The sequence below is a fragment of the Pholcus phalangioides genome, unplaced genomic scaffold, assembly GCF_987345545.1.
Source record: "Pholcus phalangioides strain wild (caught in Gottingen) unplaced genomic scaffold, Ppha-v1.0 ptg000016l_1, whole genome shotgun sequence".
Lineage (NCBI taxonomy): Eukaryota > Metazoa > Arthropoda > Arachnida > Araneae > Pholcidae > Pholcus > Pholcus phalangioides.
In genome coordinates, this window is record NW_028301609.1 from 11,963,715 (window position 1) to 11,983,884 (window position 20,170).

Consider the following 20,170-nt stretch of genomic DNA (forward strand, 5'->3'; position numbering starts at 1 on the left):
CTCTGTTCCTAAAAAATCGAGGTTTCAGATGATGGTGAACGTTTATAGTGAAGATGAATATATTTCTTAACCGAGCATTTCACGAAAATGTTTTCGGAACTGCATTTTTCAACAATGTTTCGGGATCGATGTAATTTTGTAAATCATTTTTTTAAAACAGTATTTTTTTCCGACAATGAGTTAATGATTTTTCAGTAATGGACAAAAAGGTTTATTTTTCAACAACGGCGTAAAAGGGATAATTTTTCAACAATAGTGTAAAATCAATTACTTTTCAACAATAGCGTAAAATCAATTTCAACAATGTATAAAGAGCAATGATCAGTTGACAATGTCTCAAGAGCAATAATATTTTCATTCAGTGTTTTAAGAGCAATTATATTTTTATTCAACGTTTTAAGAGAAATGATATTTTTATTCAATGTCTTAAGCGCAATGATCTTCTTAAACTCCTAATAAAAGCAATGGTTTTGAGCAATGTTTTCTCAGCGATAGGTAACCACTCGGCAATCATAGCTAGGTAGCAATGATTTTTCAATAATGTTTTTCAGCAGTAGTTGACCAGTTGTCAACGATTTTTCAGCAATGCCATACAAACATTTTTTTAACAATGGTTCAAGATCTGTGATTTTTTTTTCCGATATTTTACGGACAAAGTTTTTAAACAACGGTTGAAGAACGATGATTTTGGAACAATAGAGTCACGTGATTTTTCAACGATCGTTGAAGAGCAATGATTTTTGCCAAAAAAATATTTCAAATGCAGTGCTCTTTCAAGAATACTCTGAGAGCAATGTTCTTTCAACAATGCTTTGAGAGCATTGATTTGTCAAAAATGTTTCAAAGGCAATGATCTTTCAAGAATAATTTGAGAGCAATGATTTTTAAAAAATGTTTCAATAGCAATTATCTTTCCACAATGATTTGGGGTATTGATCTTTCAAACAATGCTTTGAGAGCGATGATTTGTCAAAAATAATTCAAAAGCGATGACCTTTTAAGAATGCTTTGTAATGAGAACTCGGTTATAAGGTTTAGTGTTGATAAGTACATGGTCGCTCATTTTTTTTCGAACAAATCGCGTTTCACTTAAATTTGGGAATTCTCATTGATGAGTGACTTGGGTTTTCTGAACATTGTTCAGCGGTGGTCAAAAAAAAGGGAATAGAATACTCGAATTCATTCTTAAAGGGTCTCTTCGAGTTCTCCTAAAGTCATTCTTCCCCTTTTCCGAGGCTTAGTTCGTCCTGGACTGTAGTATGCTCTCAGGTTTTTCAGACCAACGACCTACAGAGAGACGTAGACTTGGTTGAGAGGGGTGCAGAAATGAGCCACGCGTGCTCTTGTTGGCACACAAGGCTTTAGCTGTGAAGAAATACTTAATTTCTTCAGTATGTTTACATTGGAAGAACGCAGGTGTCGAGAGGATGTAATCGAAGTGTTTACAATTTTCAACGGGATGGATAAGATGGACCGTCAATCAACTGCTTAGACATGTGAACATCAGTATCGTTTAGTAAGCGACAATCCCGGGTTGTTGTATCGCAAGGAATTTTTCTGCAATCGGGTTGTGAATGAATGGAATAGCTTACATCCGGTTGTCGGGAATTTTAACACAGTTGACACGTTTAAAAAGAAGTACGATAAACATAGTGGGATATAAATCGAGAAACTATCCATAGTTAGATAAGACAACCATAATCTTTTCTATGGGCAGTGTATTATATAGTACTAATTACTATTATTTATTCTTTTATTTTTTTGGTGATATATATGCTTTTATATTTGGTTGCTGTACTTTGGTTATATTTGACATCCATATTTTTTGTTTTCAGCTACTTCGTTGGGAAATTTGCCTGTGATGGCTTTTGTATTTGTATGACGACAAAATTTCTTTAAATCTTCGATGTCGATGTACCCGAATTTGACTATAATTCAAATGGCGAAATACCAAAATAATAATTCACACAAAATACAAATTGAAACTGGTTCTAATGTACTTACATAAAATCCATAGGACATGATTCCTCTCCAGATTCAATCCAGGAAATATCGTATCGGATATCTGATATCGGGCAGACCTCTTCCCTAGACACAGTTTCAAATTTCCAAATTTTAAAAAATAAAATTATATAATAACAATAGCGATGAATTTTTCTTGTCGGTGCCTCGGGGGAAAACGAGGCACTTTGGCTCTTTTGGCTCTCGCAAACAGTGTGTATATGTGAGTGAGTACGTGTTGTTTAGTGAAAGAGGACCAGGTGATATTTTGGGGTGACGTCCCCTCTTAACGCACGGCGCACCATACAACACACACACGCCACAGCAAGAGACAGAAAAGAGATGCCTTCTTGCTGGCATGCATTTGTGGAATAAGGGCGTCTTACGTTATAAATAGATCATCATCATTCCGACTCCAAGAAGCACGAAAAGACGAAACCGAATGAACGGTGGTGATGGTGGTTAAGAAAAACCCTCTTCTTCCTTGTTCTTAAGTATATATTTATGTGTTAATCAATTCATTTGACATCGTCCTGGAATGTGTTCCAGCATGGAGTTCAATGAATTGCTGTGGAAATCCAAAAAAGTATAATGCATTTTCCAATGATTTTAAGATCTACAGATGTATTTGTGGTCATGAAATAACGTGATTCCATGTTGTACCATGGAATATATGTCGGGGCCGCCCCCATCAGACGAAGGGCCCGGTGAGAAAATAATACCATTGAGGGGAGTAGACAGTTTCGAGGCCCCGAAAATGATTAGGACCCTTTTGCCCAGATTTTTTACATTTTATGGAGAAAAGGAATGACATTCAAAAATCCTCTTTTATTATTATTATTATTATATTAGAATAGATTACGTATATTGAAAAATATCCATTCAAAAAAAATTTAAACACACTATTAAATGTAAAATGAACATAAAAATTAATGAAAATTTGACACTGAAGACAATTTTACACTAATGAAAATCTTAAATTGTGATCAATTAAGAATAGGGAAAATAATGAAAAGAAATAATGGCATCTCGGCACCTATGAAAATTCAGAACTAATGAAACACAGTTCCAGCACCTATTGAAATTCAGAATTATTGAAAGAGATAAATCCAGTACACCTATGAAAATTCAGAATTAATGAAAAATATAATTTTAAGAATTGAGAAAGCCTTCAATAATATGAGCTCACCCCCCCTGTTTGGTTCGGGTCCCTGGGTCCCTTTGGTCTCTACAACTAGAAACAAAAATTATTTTAGTCACCTGGAGTTAACGTCTATTTTTGTGCTCTCCCTCCTACGATTTTAGATGGAATAAAGGGTGCAGTCGGCACCCGGGGCACCAAATACACCTGACTTTTCTTAGTTTTCCCCAATTTTTTTTTTTTTTTTTTCTTAGTGGTAGCTCAGACACCTTGTTAATGAAAATATAATACATATATTTTTTACTTCTATTACCGGGATTACAGGGCCCCAAAAAGGCCGCACCTTTCACATGCCCCTGGGTTGGGGGGGGGGGGTATATATTTTCGGTTATTAAACAATCATATATATATATATATATATATATATAAACAGGGTTCTTCAAATCATTTTGTGTGAACACTTTTATTTATTCTGAATTTATTTCTTTCATTAAATTTTTATTTTTATTTATTTTCAAATACCTGACATTCATTGATTAATTATTAATTTAGTTAATTAATTCATTAAATTAATTCATTTAATAATTCATTAAATTAATTCATTAAATTAATTCATTAAATTAATTCATTAAATAATTCGTTAATTTAATTCATTAATTAATTATGATTCTATTAAATCTGTAATTCATCCGATGACTCTAAAATTATTTTCTCATGAATTTTAAATTTTCATCAATTACGAAATTATTTCTTTAAAAAATTTTCAAATTTTTCATGAATTATTACTTTTAACAATTCTGAAACTGCTCCCAATAATTCTGCAATTATGTGTTTCAGTAATTCTGTGTGTGTGTGTATATATATACGTATATATATAATATAACTATATTTTCATTAATTATTGATTTTCATTGAATTTTTTTTCAATGATTAGAAAATGATTTGTTACATTTTGGTGTTTTTCAGCATTTCTTTAAATTCTGTAGTTATGTATACCTTTTGGATGCTGCATTTGGCCTCTCGAAATATGTAGCCTATAATAAATCATAGGCCTCAAAAATTGTTTTGACTCCGAGTCACCCAAATTCGTTACGACGGCCTTTCAAATGCAAAGAATCGTTATTGAATCTGGATAGTATCTCACATTTTACATACAGCAGTACAGATTTCAGTGGCCAGAGCCAACACCTTCTGTGTATAACAGAAAGCCTCCGCGCGAAGCTCGTGACGTCACTGGGGTCGTCCATTTCACCTATAGCCAGCCATTGGATATACCTACTGCAAAAAATGGAAAGATGTCGCGTACGTCGGCCTGCTATATTCATTGGCTGCAAGTGAAATGGACGACTCAAGTGGCGTCAAAGCTTCGCGCTGAGGCTTTCTGCTATAGAAGGTGTTGCCAAAGCTCTTTAACTTTTTTTTTTTAATTTAACGTTTTTCTGTGCAAAAAAAATAGCTATTTTTCTAAAAATATTCGGCGGGCCACAGAAAAAAGCTCGGAGAGCCACATTTTGCCCACGGGCTATAGGTTGAACACCCCTGGTTTATGTAGTGATCATACACGGCAGTAACCAGGCAGGTGATGGTCGAGTGGACAAAGTGACGGACTCACGACGCGAAGACCCGAGTTCAAACCCCACCGGCACCACAGCGGTGTTTGGCTTTCTGTGGCTCCCAACTTCGATTCGTCAATCGAGCTGATCTCCACGTTAAAAAGGCTCGCTACAGAGAGCAACAGGTCTACAACGATACAAATATTCAATTACTAATCACTTCATTCACAATTGGGAAATATAGATGGCAGCACGAAAATACACTATATACGCAATTAGACTGCTAGGTACACACACTTACACTTCCTTTACAACTCAAACGGTAGTAAATGGCCTTGGCGATAGACCGGTAATGTGCTCGGTTTCGAAGAAAGGAATTAAGTAACCAGAAATTTCTTTTGCGGCTTATGGCTTGCAAGGGCGTAGCGGGGGGGGGCTTGGGGGGGTCTGCCCCCCTCCCCCCGAAATGTGAGAAAATGATCGAAAAAAGGGGGAAAGATGGCAAAATTTATTGTTCTATCACTTTGGTTCTCCCCCCCCCCCCTCGAACAAAATTTCTGGCTACGTCCCTGATGGCTGGTATTTTGAAGAAGGATCAAAGTGAAAACATGTTATTCTATTTATATAAGTCATTTTCTCACATTCTGGAGGAGAGGACTGGACCCCCCACACCCCTCGCACCGGCCTTGAATCATACCCTAATCTTTACACGAAAAAATGTAACAACAAACAGAAATACTAAACAAAAGCCACAACAGCCATAAAACCCAATGACAAATGAAAGGCTTCTTGGCCATAGGCCAGGCTGAACAGAGTGGAACTCTCACTATTACACACTTTCCAAGCGACTGTTCATTAGCATCACAATCGAGGGGGTCACTGACATCCTTTATTTTTAATTTTCTTCTTATAAAATGGTGATGTTGCCCTTCCTGTGTGCTTTTGATAGAAGAAAGCGGCCACGTTTTACAATCAGCAAAAACTGTGATTTAAAATACTGTATTCGAAGGTCTTCGAAGTGCGACAGATTCTCTACGAATGCCTTCAGGGCCATCCAAACAAGAAACGCCGACACGAAGAAAACATTGAAAATAGGGGGGGGGCTGAAATACAAATACAAAGGCCCCCAACAGACAAAATGCCCAACAGTGTGGCTGAAAAAAAAAGACTAAAAAATATGGATGTCAAGTAATATATCTAAACCATGGTTTTCCAACTGGTGTTACGCGGGAATCCCATTGTTCTGCCGCAGGCGCCTACCCTAACGGGTGGAGCGAATTGTGTATGTTCGTTCGATCATCCCGTATTTTACGGGACAGATAAATTTTCCTATATTATTCGGCTCTTGCGAGGGGCAGTCATTCACATCTTCAGCTACGAATAGAGCAGAGGCAGGCAGGCATCTTGAGCTGCAAATGAAGCCGAGGCAGGTATCTACAGCTTCGAATGGAGTGAAGGCAGGCACACCCTGCAAATTGATCACCTGCAAATTAAGTGGAGACAAGTTTCTTCAGCTGTGAATGAGCCGAGGCAGATATCTTCAATTACAAATAAAGCCGAGGCAAATATCTTCATCTGCAAATGGAGTGGAGGTAGGCATCTTCAGAATGTGAGGAGGATATCTTCAGCTGCGAATAGAGCGGAGACAGGCATATTCAGCTAGGAATGAGCGGAGGAAGGCGGTTTAAGGGTGATGAGTCGGGATTTATTGCGTGTAGGTGCATCATCATCCGGTATTTTACGGGACAAACAAACTTTTCCGATATTATTCGGTCCTTGGGATGGGGTGGCTGCCCCCATAGCCCCAATCCCGGATTCACGCTTGGTTCTGCTGAAGCTTTTTTGGGGGTACCGCATGCTCGAGTGCCACGGAATCCCTAAATATCTCAGGACCCAGAGAGCTTTCAAATAAGAAAAATATCTTGTTACTAATACTCGCAAAGCTGTTCTTTATTTCGAGTTTTTATTTAGATAGTGTCTTGTTATAGAGAAAAATACTCTTTTCACAGGTCATTCCCGGTAGTTCTGAGACTCCAGACGTCCATTCTTTCTTATTCACCATGAAAAAAATGTTCCCTTTCTTTGTTCCTTTTTATCCATAACCAATAAACGGCTAAAAATAAAATTTTATCTGTAAAAATCTGCTTTCTAGAAAATATTTAAAATATGTATACAGTTCCGTATTCTAACATGTAGAGAAACATCAATGAACTGGAATATTCTTTCTGCTATCTATCAAATAAAACTGTTATTGTTCTTTGATTGAAATTGGTAACCAGTTCCTGATTAATGTGCCACATGGAAAAAGTCAAAATAGTATGATATTAATGAATATTTTATAAGCAATAATATTAGCTCAATTGTCATGAGTGCTTCAAAATTTTAACATTTGTTGTTTGTTTACGATAAATTAACATTAGTAAAATGTACTGAATGTAATCTTGTTACGCATTTTTGAAATTATAATGGAAAGTCAGAAGCAGTTCGATTACAAAAACAGCCACGGGTTACTTTCTGATGATGTTCATCGCTATGACCCTCGACCACCACAGCGGCAGAGAACGTACCCACATTTTGAAAATAAAATGTTAGGGGACATATTTCATATGTAGGGATAAAATTTTTCCCACGAGCATCGGTGTTTATCATGGCCCTCAAAACCTGGACCCAGGTTCCGTAGACCCAAATCTTCGGTAGGCCTCTGTAGTGAATTTAAAGTGAAAAAAACAAACAAAAATAATGAGATTTTTCCCGGCCTACATGCTAGAGACCTGCCGAGTTTCCCCAATTGAGGTGTCGTAGTGTTGACTTAGACCATTGAGGATAGATGCTTGATTTCGTACTCACGAGATATTCACCGACCCCTCAGATGAACACCCTGTTATTCAATGGTTCACATCATTATTATTTCAGTTTCAGAGTTCTTGTAAGGATGATTTTCTTCTGGTGATATTTATCAAAGCTCTTGATTTGTGAATATATGCTCTCGCAATATGCCCGATAAGCTCACAGGACCCCAACCTTGTGGCTACGCACCAACATTAGGGCAATTTTAAGAGCATCATGGGCATCTCGGGCACATGTTGTTCAGGTGCCCCTATCTGGTTAAATTCACATCTACTAGTTTACATACTTTCAGTGCCGTCTTAACGCATGGGCCCACCCGGGCACGGCCCGGGAGCCTCAAGAGAAGAGGGGCCTCACAAAAATGAGCACTTACTGAAATTCCTGAGGATTGTCCAGGTAGGGCCTCAGTAAAACCAATTAGCCCATGATGCTCTTCAGACGGCCCTGCATGCTTTCTTTTGAACATCATACTGCCGGATCTCGAATAATCATGAGACTCTCCTATATATCCGAGGCTCCCCGGATAAGGCCCATTCCTTTAAAAAGAAGTGCCGAGAGTCCACCATTTTACAAAATATTGAAAATCCCCATTTGCAAAGTCAAAAGAAAAAAAATCTTAGAATAGTTCATTTGAATTCTTACAGGTGGCAGAACATTACCAAACCTGTAAATTTCTTAAACGCGAAAACATCTAATTTAACTCTAAGTATTTTTTAAATTTCTCTCATCTGCATTATAACTTCCACGTTTGAAATTGCGAAACCTTCCCAAATTGCTACGTATTTTAAGATTTTTTTTTTCAGATTGTGAGCAGATAACTACTTTGGGGTCATTCAAGTATTACGCCAGCATCGAGAGGGGGGGGGGAGGAGAGGGCTTCGGATTTGCTGACTTTTGATGACAAGGGGGAGGGGGGTTTGAAGGTTGCTTACGTCATCAACCACCCCTTTTTGAAGATATGAAATATTCTAAGCTGCTGACGAAATTTTGCTGACAGGGGGGAGGGGGGTCAGTGTTTTTCTGACAAGAGGGGAGGGTCAAAAATGGTTGAAAATCTGCTTCGTAATACTTGAATGGCCCCTTTTCCTCTGAACAAGAAAACTTATTCCGCCCATCGCTTACATTTTCCCCACTATGATACAAAAACATGCGTGTGGTTGGTTCTCTAGGAAGAAGAAATACTTTTTAGGGAAAAAATCTTTTTGTGTTATTCATGCTGAACGTATATTTCTCTCCGCCCACTGGAAGTTGGTTGGTTGGGAGATGGAATACATGTTTTAATGCAAAAGTAGCTTCATTGTGTTTTTAGAAGACGAAATATCTCGGGGTGACAGAAATAATTAAGTTTGACAAGATTTCTCAGGATTGCCACTGAAAGAGTTAAAAAAAACATTCATTGCTTTATAAAATTCAAATTTCGTCAGACTGTGCACTGGCCCCCCTCTATTGTGAATTTATATTACGAAAAGCAAAAAATTATGAGAATCATCTCGTTCCCCGGAACGGAGCTCTGTAAGTCTCACCCCCCCCCCCTGGTGGAGTGATGCAGGGGCCTCAATTGTATAGAGGCTTCCACGATAAGATCTGGCACAACAATTTATGACAATAAATTTGTACATTAAGTGTATATTGAGTGTGGTGGTGTTTAAGTCCTCTTTCATTTCGTCCTGGTGCTTTGATCTGTGCACAGTAGAAACACTTTTTTGGATATATATTCAAAAATTTGTTTGAGTTCCATAGAACAGCCTCAATATCATCAAGATTTCCGCGGAAGAGAATTATAACTAGAGTCCTCATTCATTTTCCTTCTATTTTGGCCCTCTTTTTAGAATTAATATGCATATAAATGTATAAAATCAAAGATGTTTCAAAATAAGTGCATATTTTTGAACGTTTATTTAAAGTCAATCACTTTTTATATAATTTTTTAAATAAATATTGCTCATAATATTTTCGATTCCCCCCGCCGGTGGGATTTAGAGAATTAATAGTTTGTAATACTGTATTTTCCAAACATCAGCCGTTTTATTATAAGGCTATACAGATTTGTCAAAAGTATTTTTTTTTTTAGAAATAGTATCGAAATTCTTTTGTCACTGGTATTACATCACAGAGCACAGCTATAACAAACTGGAAATTCAAAATGTCCAGATAAAAAGTATGAAGAAGTTATTTGCATATATACAGTACATACACCACGGTGATAAATCCGGCTATCGTGCATGATAACCGGCCTGGCCATTTTGGTAAGTTTGGTAAATTTTGCAAATTTATCACATTTACCGGTGATTATGTGCGATTCCCAGCATTGGTAATATGATAAATCGCAATAAATTACTCAAATTTACCACAAATTCTGCTTAAACTCCAATCTGGGATGATGGATTGGATCGGTTATGTTGACTAGGTTTAAAAATTATGATGAATGTGTGTGCGAAGAAAGCGCACGGCGCGAACATTACAAAACATAATAATTTACGCGTTTTTATCCTTATAACTATTATCTTAATTTATTTTTATTTGCAAAATATGTGTGGTGCACCGGTGCACCCATCACGTACGGGAGAAACAGGTAAGTTGTTGAATTTAAGTGATGTTTTCGCATGATTTCTTCCATATTTATCAAAATTACCAACTTGATTCGGGAATTATGTATAATCACCGGTAAAAGTGATAAACGTAGGAAAATTCATCAAACTTACTGAGACGATTAGAGATTATGCATAATAACGTTTGATAAAAGATCATTTATAAAACTTGAAAAAAAAAACAACCAATAAGCCTATTGATTACATTAGCTCGAATGCAACCAATCATTACCTCCTAGAGATACATCTAACTCTAGGAGGTAATGAACCGATGCACTTATTGGGTGCATTTTTCAAGTTTTTTATAAAAGAACTTTCCTGAAATTTTTATTGTGTGATGCCGACCTTAGGCCGGGATTACTCTATAAAAGTTTTGTAAAAGTGCTTGTACAAAACTTGAAAAAATACAACCAATAAACAGATCGATTGCATTTACTCGAATGTGATCGATCAGCTTATTGGTTGTATTTTTCAAGTTTTATATAAAAGCACTTTTACAAAACTTTTACAGTGTAATCCTGGCCTTAGAGTGCATAGGTGTGGTCTTTTACAGAGACGAAAGCTAAGCGGACTATAGCTCAAGCTTGGCACAAGTGTAAATCCGCTCCTGGATGTGTCGAATCAAATCTTTTGTCCATGGCCTCCACATCCATCAATAGGGCCCCTAGGATGGAATCTGTGGCCGGGGTCCCTAAGTTAAACTTTTCACGGGCTCCCTCTGTAGTGAATTCGTGGTTTGGAAAAAACAAAAAAATACTGAAATGCATCCCAGGCGCCCCTGGCCGGAGCCCTGTCAGCCCCACACCTATAGGGGGGGGCATGATTTCATCACATCGGAATGTTTTTGTTTTTTAATTTGATATCAAAACCACCTTATGAATAGTTTTTTTTATTGCCACTAGAGTTTAGTCTAGAGTCTGATGTCGTCTGATTTTTGTCTTCCGAGCTATGTTGACTAAAATGTTAACCGTGAGCTATTATGGCTGTAACCGCAAAATTTACGCAGTGAGACGCGTTATTTTTTATAAAGAGATTATTAAGTAATAAAATATAATAACTAAACAAATAACTCATAATATAGACCATAATCAGTCACTGAGTTATGCTCAAAAGTTATTTTTAGAGTTATTTGTTATTTAAGAGTCGAGAACTTGCTATCATGGATCAGGGCTCCCAGTCAGCGCTAAGCGAGTGTTTGAACGTGAGTATTATCGTAATATAATTGAATTATACGTGTATTGTGAATGTCAAATGAAACTGAATATGATGCGAATACCAATAGTAATCATTCTCATCAATTGAAACATCCGTGCTGTGTGAATTCCAGGGCCCCCAACTAGATACTTGGCCACCCGGGGCAAGTGCGCATTTTGACGCCGCCCCCCCCCCTCTGCAATGTTGAAGGAGAGGTTTGGGAATAAAATTTGCGCCCCCTCTGGTCCAGGGCACGAGACCCACCTGCCCCCCAGTTGCGGCCCTGGTAAATTCAGTCCATACCCGACACACTATCTTAGCTTTGTGTGGCCATTTATGTACTGAGATCAAGATTGTTTTTATCTAAATAAAAGTGCTACAAGTGTTGGAGGTAAAGCGTGAAATTTAAAAGAAGAAAAATCAAGTTCTGGAGTAAAAATTTGTTAAACCGGGTGGAACTTTGAAACTGCACATTCAATACTGATAGAGATAGGAACTGAGAGACACCCAGGCTCTGTCACACTCAGTGATATAAGCACATTGTCCCTGGGGACTCGGGTGCCTCCGGGGAAACCTAACCATTTAATGATCTTGAGAAAGATATATTACATACATGGCCAGGTGCCATTAAGCACCTCGCCAGTAAACAAGTATAAAATTTGTAATCGAAAAATGGTGATTCATGTAAATAAATCACAAAATCATCGTCATAATCGGGAATAGTTCTTGATAAAATTGATCTGCTTCTCTTCAGGGATTTTCATTGGATCAGTAACTATCACATCAATGAAAGCTGTCAATCTGCTGCTGGGTTGATCTAATCGCAGCACCGTGTAGTTTGATTTGGTCCAAAGACATTCGTCAGTAATTGCTGCCTATATCCAGCTTTTCGATAAGCCAGCATGGATCAAACTATTCTCAACTACTCAGGCTCCTCTTCTCTAAACAGATGTACGAGATCGCTGTCTGGGTGTAGTTGACGTCGTATTCTAGTGGATCATTCAATAAACACATACAGTGAAACCTTACTATGGGTTCAACTGTTTAAAAGTTTCACTGTATGTGCAGTTCTAGGGGAAAACAATAATATATCCAGCTTTTTTATGGTCATGTTCAGCACACTGAATAACACAGGGAATGAATATTATTGTCAAAATTGTTGTTCAGTGTGATTTAAAGGACACTTTCATATCAGAGGATGCAATAACTTGAATATTCAAAGACAAATAATACGCACAATAGCCAAAAATATTCCTGGCATGTTAGCTTGAAAACGCCTCCCAAAATTTGCAACCTTGATAGCAGATATGTGTTTGGTATAGTTTTAGAAACCCTTTATCAAGCTGCATTGTTTGACTGCATATTTTGTTCATTCAATTTTTTGTGTATAATTTATTCGTAGTTTTCCACATATTTTGATTGATTATTGCAGGTTAGATTGATTTCATGCAATGAATTAAAGTTTTAGTGCAATTGTACGTGTTCTTTGTCAGCCATCGCCAGACTGGCGATTGCTTGGTGTTAAAAAACTAAATAACTGTGCTACGTTAACAGTGACCACACTTGTGGAAAATTAACCAAAACTATGGTATATACAGCATTTTTATGGTCATGTTCAGCACACCGAATAACATAAGAAATGAATATTTTAGTTGAAAATGAAAAATTTTGTTCAGTGCGATTAAAAGGGCACTTTCATATCAAGGGATGTAATAACTTGGGTTCACGCACACACAAATGCAGAATCCCTTCATTCATCGCCAATTTCTCGTATTTGCGACACAAATTTCATGTATTGTTCTTGAGACAATATTAAAACACAGAGTTGTCCCCTATGAAAATTAATGTTTCAATATTCAACTGCATAAATTCATAGGCTGTTTATAGGTTGTTTTAAAATTAATTATGGGCCCATAAAGTGCATCGAAGAAATTCCACAGCTTTAACTAAGAATTTTTTAGAAGTTTAAACAGGCAGATGAATAACTTGAAGTTCAAAAGGGAGGAGGAATCGAACTAACTACCTAGCGCCCTTCAAAAAAGGAAAAAAATGTTCATTTCTACGTTTCTTTAAATCTAGATTTGTTTATTTCATGAGTCGCGCAGGAAGTCACCATATTGGTTAACTTGGACACAGTTTGTATGTCTCTCAAAGAAAGAGGGAGATATCACGTGATCCAAAAAGCCTCATTGAAGAAAACCCGGGCAACGCCGGGTAATATAGCTAGTAGCCTATATAAAACATGATTCCAAGTTTTTAGGGGAAAAAATTAAATTTACATCAAGCTTCCTTGTTTAACACTTTTTTTTCAAGCTGAGACAGCAAGATTTTGAGGTTTTGCTACAAACGATGATTTTAAATAAATAGGCATAATATAAAACAAATTAATAAATATCATATGACACAAAATTAAATTAAGAACTAGAAAAAAAATTAAAATTACCACCAGAGTGCTCTGAAATTTTGTAAAAAAAACTAGTCTTGGAAATGACAATTTTTTTAATTGCTGTTTAATTTATTTCAGGACAGAAACGCAGCAACTAATTACAGCTTTGAAAACTTGCCCGATGTTATACTATTGAAAGTATTTGAATTCCTTAGCATTGGCGATCTCTGTAAAGCAGGAAGGTAAAGTCTTTTCTTTGTTTTTTTTTTTCCTTCCACACACAAATCAGTGTAACTCTATCGTTATAGCCTTCCACCTCCAGACCAACCATGACCCCCGCTCTGTCTCTCGAGGGCGTAGGGCATATAAGCTGGTTCGTCTTAGGAGACATAAGCCACGGTGGGAAAAAAGCCTTCCACCGTACAAGATCCTGTAGACATGGTACGAGCCTCTTCAGCATATACATCAACTGCGTGTGGATCTTTACGAGTATTTCTTTTGGTTGCTTGCCTGATAAATCATCTTAACTCATCATTCTGCTTGCATTAAATGGGAGCTTAGCTAATTGCTCAAAGACCATTCATGCCCTTGCATTTCCAGTACCATGTTATAGAAAATACCCAAGATTTAAGAAACTGACTTCGCTCTACTTCCATTTATTATTTTTCATTTTTAGTGTGATCATTACCTACTTCATAGCTGCTAATTCTCCAGAATTTCTACTCCATCTCCCGGACACTTACAAACAAATCCTACTTTCCTAGCTACATTATAGAAATTTAGTGCATCGTGATTGGCCTAAATGAGCGAAGAACCATTACGTCACTTATAGTAAAATGTTTGCTAGTGATGTTTAACAATAGATATATTTAATTGTGCTTGAATCCTACATCCTAATTGGAGTAAGGGTTATAGTGTGGGACACACGTTCCAAGGCTTGTATTCGATTCTCTCTCAAACCCATCCAAGATTTTTTTTCCCCCATCCTTCCATCTTTGTTGTCATTTATTGATTTACTAAAAAATGCTTTCATTTTTTCCAATTTAATTAAATCTGGTTCAGGTGCATCAAGATGACAATGATAACAGTTCGCAAAGCAAGTGCCCAGTGAAGGTGGGCCCTACTATCATTTACCTATTCACTATAAAATGCTTTCATTTTTCATTAATGGAATTCAAAATTCAGTTTCGCCAAAAACTCTGACCCTTGTGACATTTTGTTATCTTTCTTTCTTGCTCGTAGTAACCAGTCACTGGTATGCTAATGTTTCTTGTGTTACTAAGAATGTAAGGACTGTAATTATGCCAGTCTCCTTAAAAGTTCTTATATATCTCAAATTCCGACCGTGATTGTAAAGAAATCTCACTTTTGAGAGGAAAATATTCCTAAAGAATTTATCGGAAAAAGAGGCTGGTAATTTTGTTTTTATCCCAGAAATGACTTCACAAATATAATGCAAATTGCCGCCATTGCATCAAATCACAAAAAAAAAATTCAATTTTCGGGGCAAAAGCCAAAATTTGCCTAACAGTCAGCATCAATTCAACATCAGGAATCATGGAGATATTAATAATAATCTTCATAATATCTCCGTAATACCATAATCATCATAATACCACAGGTCCATAACACATACACACATTTTTCCAGCATGGCCCAGGTCTGACAACCAGCTTACATCTCTTCTTTGAGACAGAGTGGCTGACCATGATCTGGTAAGTAGGTTAGCTATGATTGGCAACTTGGCGTGAATCAGTGATGGCTTGCGTGATGTCACTTTTTTTGTAAAGGGGAAATATCCCTACAATTTTACTTTCAAATACAATGCCACAACAGGCAAAATGCCCAACGAGGTGGCTGAGAAAATGGTGACTCGTTAATGAACAATCCCGACATTGTTTTTCAAATATTCATTTATATTTATTTTTATGCAGAATTTTGACCTATGCAAAACCTCCCTAATTCTCACTCTCCAAAGGTGGCAGCTATGCTACTTACTAAAGATTAACATCTTTGGTCTGTATCTATGGTGACATAATTAGGGCCTGAAGTTGGGGGGAGAGGGGGGTATTAGACTGATGAGATTTAGGAAAATTCACAAAAGCAGGACCCTATAAAAAATTCAAACCCTATAAAAAAACAGACTCCTTCTTATGTACGATGCTTAGAGTTGGTGGTACCGGTTCGGGATATACAGATTGCTTCCAGATTTCTCCTCCCAGTGGGATTACCTATTATGTTTATATTCCATCGATCCTATTCAATACCAATGAAATAAAAAGCTGGAATTGATAATTGATTTATCTATCGTTTTTGGCACAATGTGTTTTAGTTTATAACAAAGGTATTGATGAGATTTCATTTCTCTTTTAGGGTTTGTGTGAGATGGTATCACTTGTCGAGGACACCGATCTTGTGGAGAAACGTTGATGCTCATGACATGCCTTTAACACCGTTTCAAGTGGAGAAGCTCATTCCTGTTCTTCCATCATCAGTTCTGTACCTGAGAATATGTAGCATGGCGATTCAGAATAGCATACCGTTTCTTCGACCACATGTGGTCATGGCTATAAGGGAGCACTGCCCATTGCTGCGGACTCTGATCATCGAAAATGCATTTGTTGCGAAATACGTTCATTACACCGATATCACAGTTGAAGATTTGCCACAGAATCTGACTGTCTTGTCACTGCGAAAGTCGTTCTTTCACACTGATCAGTTTTTTTGCAGCGTCAGTCATCCAACTGTGCCAAAAATCAAGGTATTGGATTGTAGTGCGTGCTGGTGCATAAGAGACTATGACCTGACTTTTTTCACCAGACTGAGTGATTTACAAGAAGTATATTTGTCTGGATGTTACATTTCTGATCAAGGAGTTGAAGATCTTTTGAAGCTGTCTGATGGTTTGAAAGTCCTAGACTTGGAAGCAACGTTCATCAAGGACAGAACCGTGCAAATGCTGTCTGAAAAATGTAAAGGCCTCGAGAAACTTTTTTTGGGCAACACAAACATAACTGATCTCGCATTTGCGTCTCTATGCAAATCATCTTTTCCGAAACTCTCTTATCTATGCATTACAAAAACGCTTTTGACTGAAGCTGCCATTGTATCTGTAGTTCAGAATTTGAAAAGCTTGAAACATGTCAGCATCAGTACAAGAGTTTTCAGCGAAGATAACATCGAACCAACTTGTATAAGTGTATTCAGAACTGCCTATAAACTAGTGAGTTATGAAGCTGGGAATTTAGGTCCTAATAAATTTTGTGACCATTTCCTAGATAACATGAAAGATTATAAATACTAAATATGTGGGGATTGAATTAGTTTGTTATCTAGTCATCAGAGGGCTTGAGGGAACCCTGGGGTATTTCTCTAGTTACCTTATAGTTTTGGCTGCTTGTGTCTATGTTTGATTTACCAGCCGCCAGACAAGTGTGTCTACATCCAGTCCGATGTCCGAAAATAGATTGCGGTCGAAAAAATTGCATGTCAAAAGAAGTTCATGGGAAAAAATCTTGTCTGCTGGTACGGTGTAATTTGCCTGAGACATTTCACGCCCCAAAGCAGAATGCTTTGCATTGTTCTGCAACAAGCCCTCAGCTGACTAGAAAGGTTCTGCAGTAAACGATACTCTCTTTACTTCAAAATATTGAAGGCAGATGGCAGCACCAGCAAGAACAATAAACAAGCGCAACTGACAAGAGAAATGCATTAGGGGCATGCATTCACACAATACGTTCCGACATGTACCGATTCGTTAGAAATTCTACAGAGGAATGTGTACGAGGTGCATGTATGGTCAAGTAGTATTAGTAAAAAAAAAAAATTCATAATAGTGTTTCTACACTTTTCTCAAAATTCTTCCAGGTTGTTCTGCAGCGTATGTTACAGTTTTTGCCATATTCCGCTATGGGGATCCTGTAAACAGGGAGTAACAGGTTATTCTTCTGGAGCCCTTGCATGAGGGGACGTATTTGATTCTCTGGAGAGACAGGTGCTATATTAAGACTTACAATGCAATAAAATTTATCCACTAAATATGGCAATAATCGAAACAAACCTCAATTCATGTTCTGGAAAATTGTGAAAAAAAAAGCTGCAGAGATGGTACTTTTGTATATAGCACATACAACGCCTTGTAAAATCGTTGAGTGACTGATTTTTTTGTTCTCGTCGGTTTAAGCATAAATTTATTCAGGCATTTCAGCTCGGTGAATCTATATTAAATATTGTACATACGGCTGTGTATATATTGGGATTCAATGTTGCGATAGACACTACTTGATTTTTGTGGGTAGAATCGAATTGTGTAAATTTAGTTTTTTTTAGTTGCATTTACATCCGAAATAAGCCTACATGTTAGCGGCTTTCTCACAGTATGAAACTGGCTGAAAGATTGTGTTAAGTCATTAGCATCAGCATTTGCAGTAGTTCTATCTCCCGAATCAGCCAAATGCATAATTAACATTATTATCTGTAAGAATCGAAGCATTGAATGGTGGTTTTTTTTTTGTTACTGTTATCTTCAATATTCTTTAAATTGTATCATACTGTACAATATCTTTTTTTGGGTGTTTTGTTGCTTCTTGTTGTAATTATAAAAAAAATTGAATATTTAACTCTTCTGTGTGTGGGGTCCTGATAAGCCTGATTTTTTTATTATACCTTATTGTACAGTATCTATGTTTTTAATCATGTTATACTGTTCTTGTTGGCTTTTTGGGGTGTCAGGTTTAGGGTGTCTACCGTCATGGGGAAAAGTCATGAAATGCCCAAATAAGAAAGGTCACCGATTTTCGGATTTTTCTTATGGCAGAGATCTTCAACCTTTTTCCAGTTACAAGCACTGCCTGCACCCATCATCAGAAGAAGAGCGCACTTTTATGGCAAGTTTGATATACGAATGCATGAAATCATGATGATTTCAGTACTTGAATGCAATTAGTATGAGGTGTTCACTTGGAACGTTGATCAAGTGCTTATGAGCATCGAGCACCATGAGGCTTGCAAGTAACTGGTTGAAGATGCCTGTTTTATTGGTCTTCCCATCAGGAAAAAAAATCTCTACAGTGAGAAGCAGAAACAATCCGGTTTTACATTTTTATTGTGCTCAAATCTTGACAAAATGTTTCATTTTGTGATCAAATAAGCTATCCCACCAAATATGTTAAATCGTCAGTGTCCCTAAATAAGTCATAAAGCCACCAAATTTTCTCTCAATTATGACATAAGACTGTATGTGTAGTGATTTGACTAATCAGACAAAAAAAATCATAGCCAAATTGGCGAAAGCTGCTTATGATTAGCCAACAAAGATTCTCGCTTGCTATTCCCATAAAAGGTTAAATTATCTGTATCTCTGATCGGTCATGTCTGTCTGTCATTACTAAAAAAATCATGTCTGGGAAAAGTTGCGAGGAACATGACCACAATTAGTGGGTGTGTTAAAGTACAGAGGCAGCTCTTGGCTGCGTGGCACACCACTCCTGGATTTCTGCCAAATCTGAGGTGGAAAGAGGCAAAAAAAAAAATTAGGGAAAATAATTTTTGTGCACTCTAGAAAGAGCACCAAACTCAATATGAAGGGACAAAAAATATTTGGGATATTAATTTCTGTCCTCTCTAGAAGGGGGACAAAATCTGAGATGAAAAAGCAGAATAAAAAACTTCCCCTCCTTATATGTAGGAATTGTTGGGGGGTGCCAAAAATAGGTCCCGCACAGGTAGAGATTTTGTCTCGAGCCATGCCTGTTGAAGTAAGTGTAGAGGTCAGTTCTGCCAACTGTTATTTTCCTATTACATTTGGTCATTTTTTCGGCCATTCAGTTGAAGAATACCCATCTAGTTGCTATTCTGGTCTTTTTCAAAAATGTTCTTGTGTGTACTAGTAGTCCTGTGTTCAGCATAGTTCAACCCCCTCGGAGTAACGTGCTTATATCCCACACGGGACAGAGCCTAGAGCATGTCTGGTACTGCAGTAGTCTTGTGTCGATATTAATCACATGAAAGTAAAGAGTTCTCCCTCCAGAAAGTACAGGATGTATGGTCACCAAATAATTGTTAAAATTAATTCTGGTTATTCAAGCTAGGGGTGGGACAAATAGTGATTTGGCCAAATATCAATTTCCTTAAAATTCATCACAATTATGAATAAAACTGATGTTTTTAATTACGCAATTTATTATTTAAATGAATATTTAAAAAAATGGCAGTTGAAAAAGACTTTCATTGTCATGATACTGACAATAAAATTTAACGATTATATATTATATTTTCAACACTAGGCCAATTATGCATCCAATTAAGGGAATGTCAACCATTATTCACTGTCAACTAGCAAGGCATCATAAAATTTACTACTTATTTTCATATTTTGCCCCTTTAGAGATGCTCTGTCTCGTAAAGTAACTCAATACATATCTTGTCTGGGTACATCCTTGAGTTAGTAAACTTGTGTAAT

The 20,170-nt window shown here is 37.1% G+C and overlaps 2 protein-coding genes across 2 annotated transcripts in view; one reads left to right on the top strand and one right to left on the bottom strand.

The window, feature by feature from the left end:
- The window catches only part of LOC149075052 (FH1/FH2 domain-containing protein 3-like), a 113,930-nt gene extending 111,611 nt beyond the window's left edge, over positions 1-2,319 (bottom strand). Inside the window, exon 1 of the mRNA XM_089245604.1 lies at positions 2,005-2,319. Coding sequence (XP_089101730.1) covers positions 2,005-2,022 — 18 coding nt within the window. The 5' untranslated portion in view covers positions 2,023-2,319. The remainder of the gene's footprint in view (positions 1-2,004) is intronic.
- Positions 2,320-10,942: 8,623 nt separating this feature from the next.
- On the top strand, positions 10,943-18,329 carry LOC149075054 (F-box/LRR-repeat protein 12-like). Its single transcript, XM_089245605.1, has 3 exons — positions 10,943-11,331; positions 13,849-13,952; positions 16,084-18,329. Exons 1-3 carry the CDS (start codon positions 11,290-11,292, stop codon positions 17,012-17,014), a joined length of 1,077 nt encoding a protein of 358 aa, XP_089101731.1. The 5' UTR covers positions 10,943-11,289; the 3' UTR covers positions 17,015-18,329.
- Positions 18,330-20,170: the final 1,841 nt, after the last annotated feature.

What these genes read in the sequence shown, in the direction of transcription:
- LOC149075054 (XM_089245605.1), top strand. Translation starts at nt 11,290, where the DNA reads ATGGATCAGGGCTCCCAGTCAGCGCTAAGCGAGTGTTTGAAC. An exon ending in CGCTAAGCGAGTGTTTGAAC is followed by an intron (nt 11,332 to 13,848) that starts GTGAGTATTATC and finishes AATTTATTTCAG; the next exon opens with GACAGAAACGCAGCAACTAA. An exon ending in GATCTCTGTAAAGCAGGAAG is followed by an intron (nt 13,953 to 16,083) that starts GTAAAGTCTTTT and finishes TTTCTCTTTTAG; the next exon opens with GGTTTGTGTGAGATGGTATC.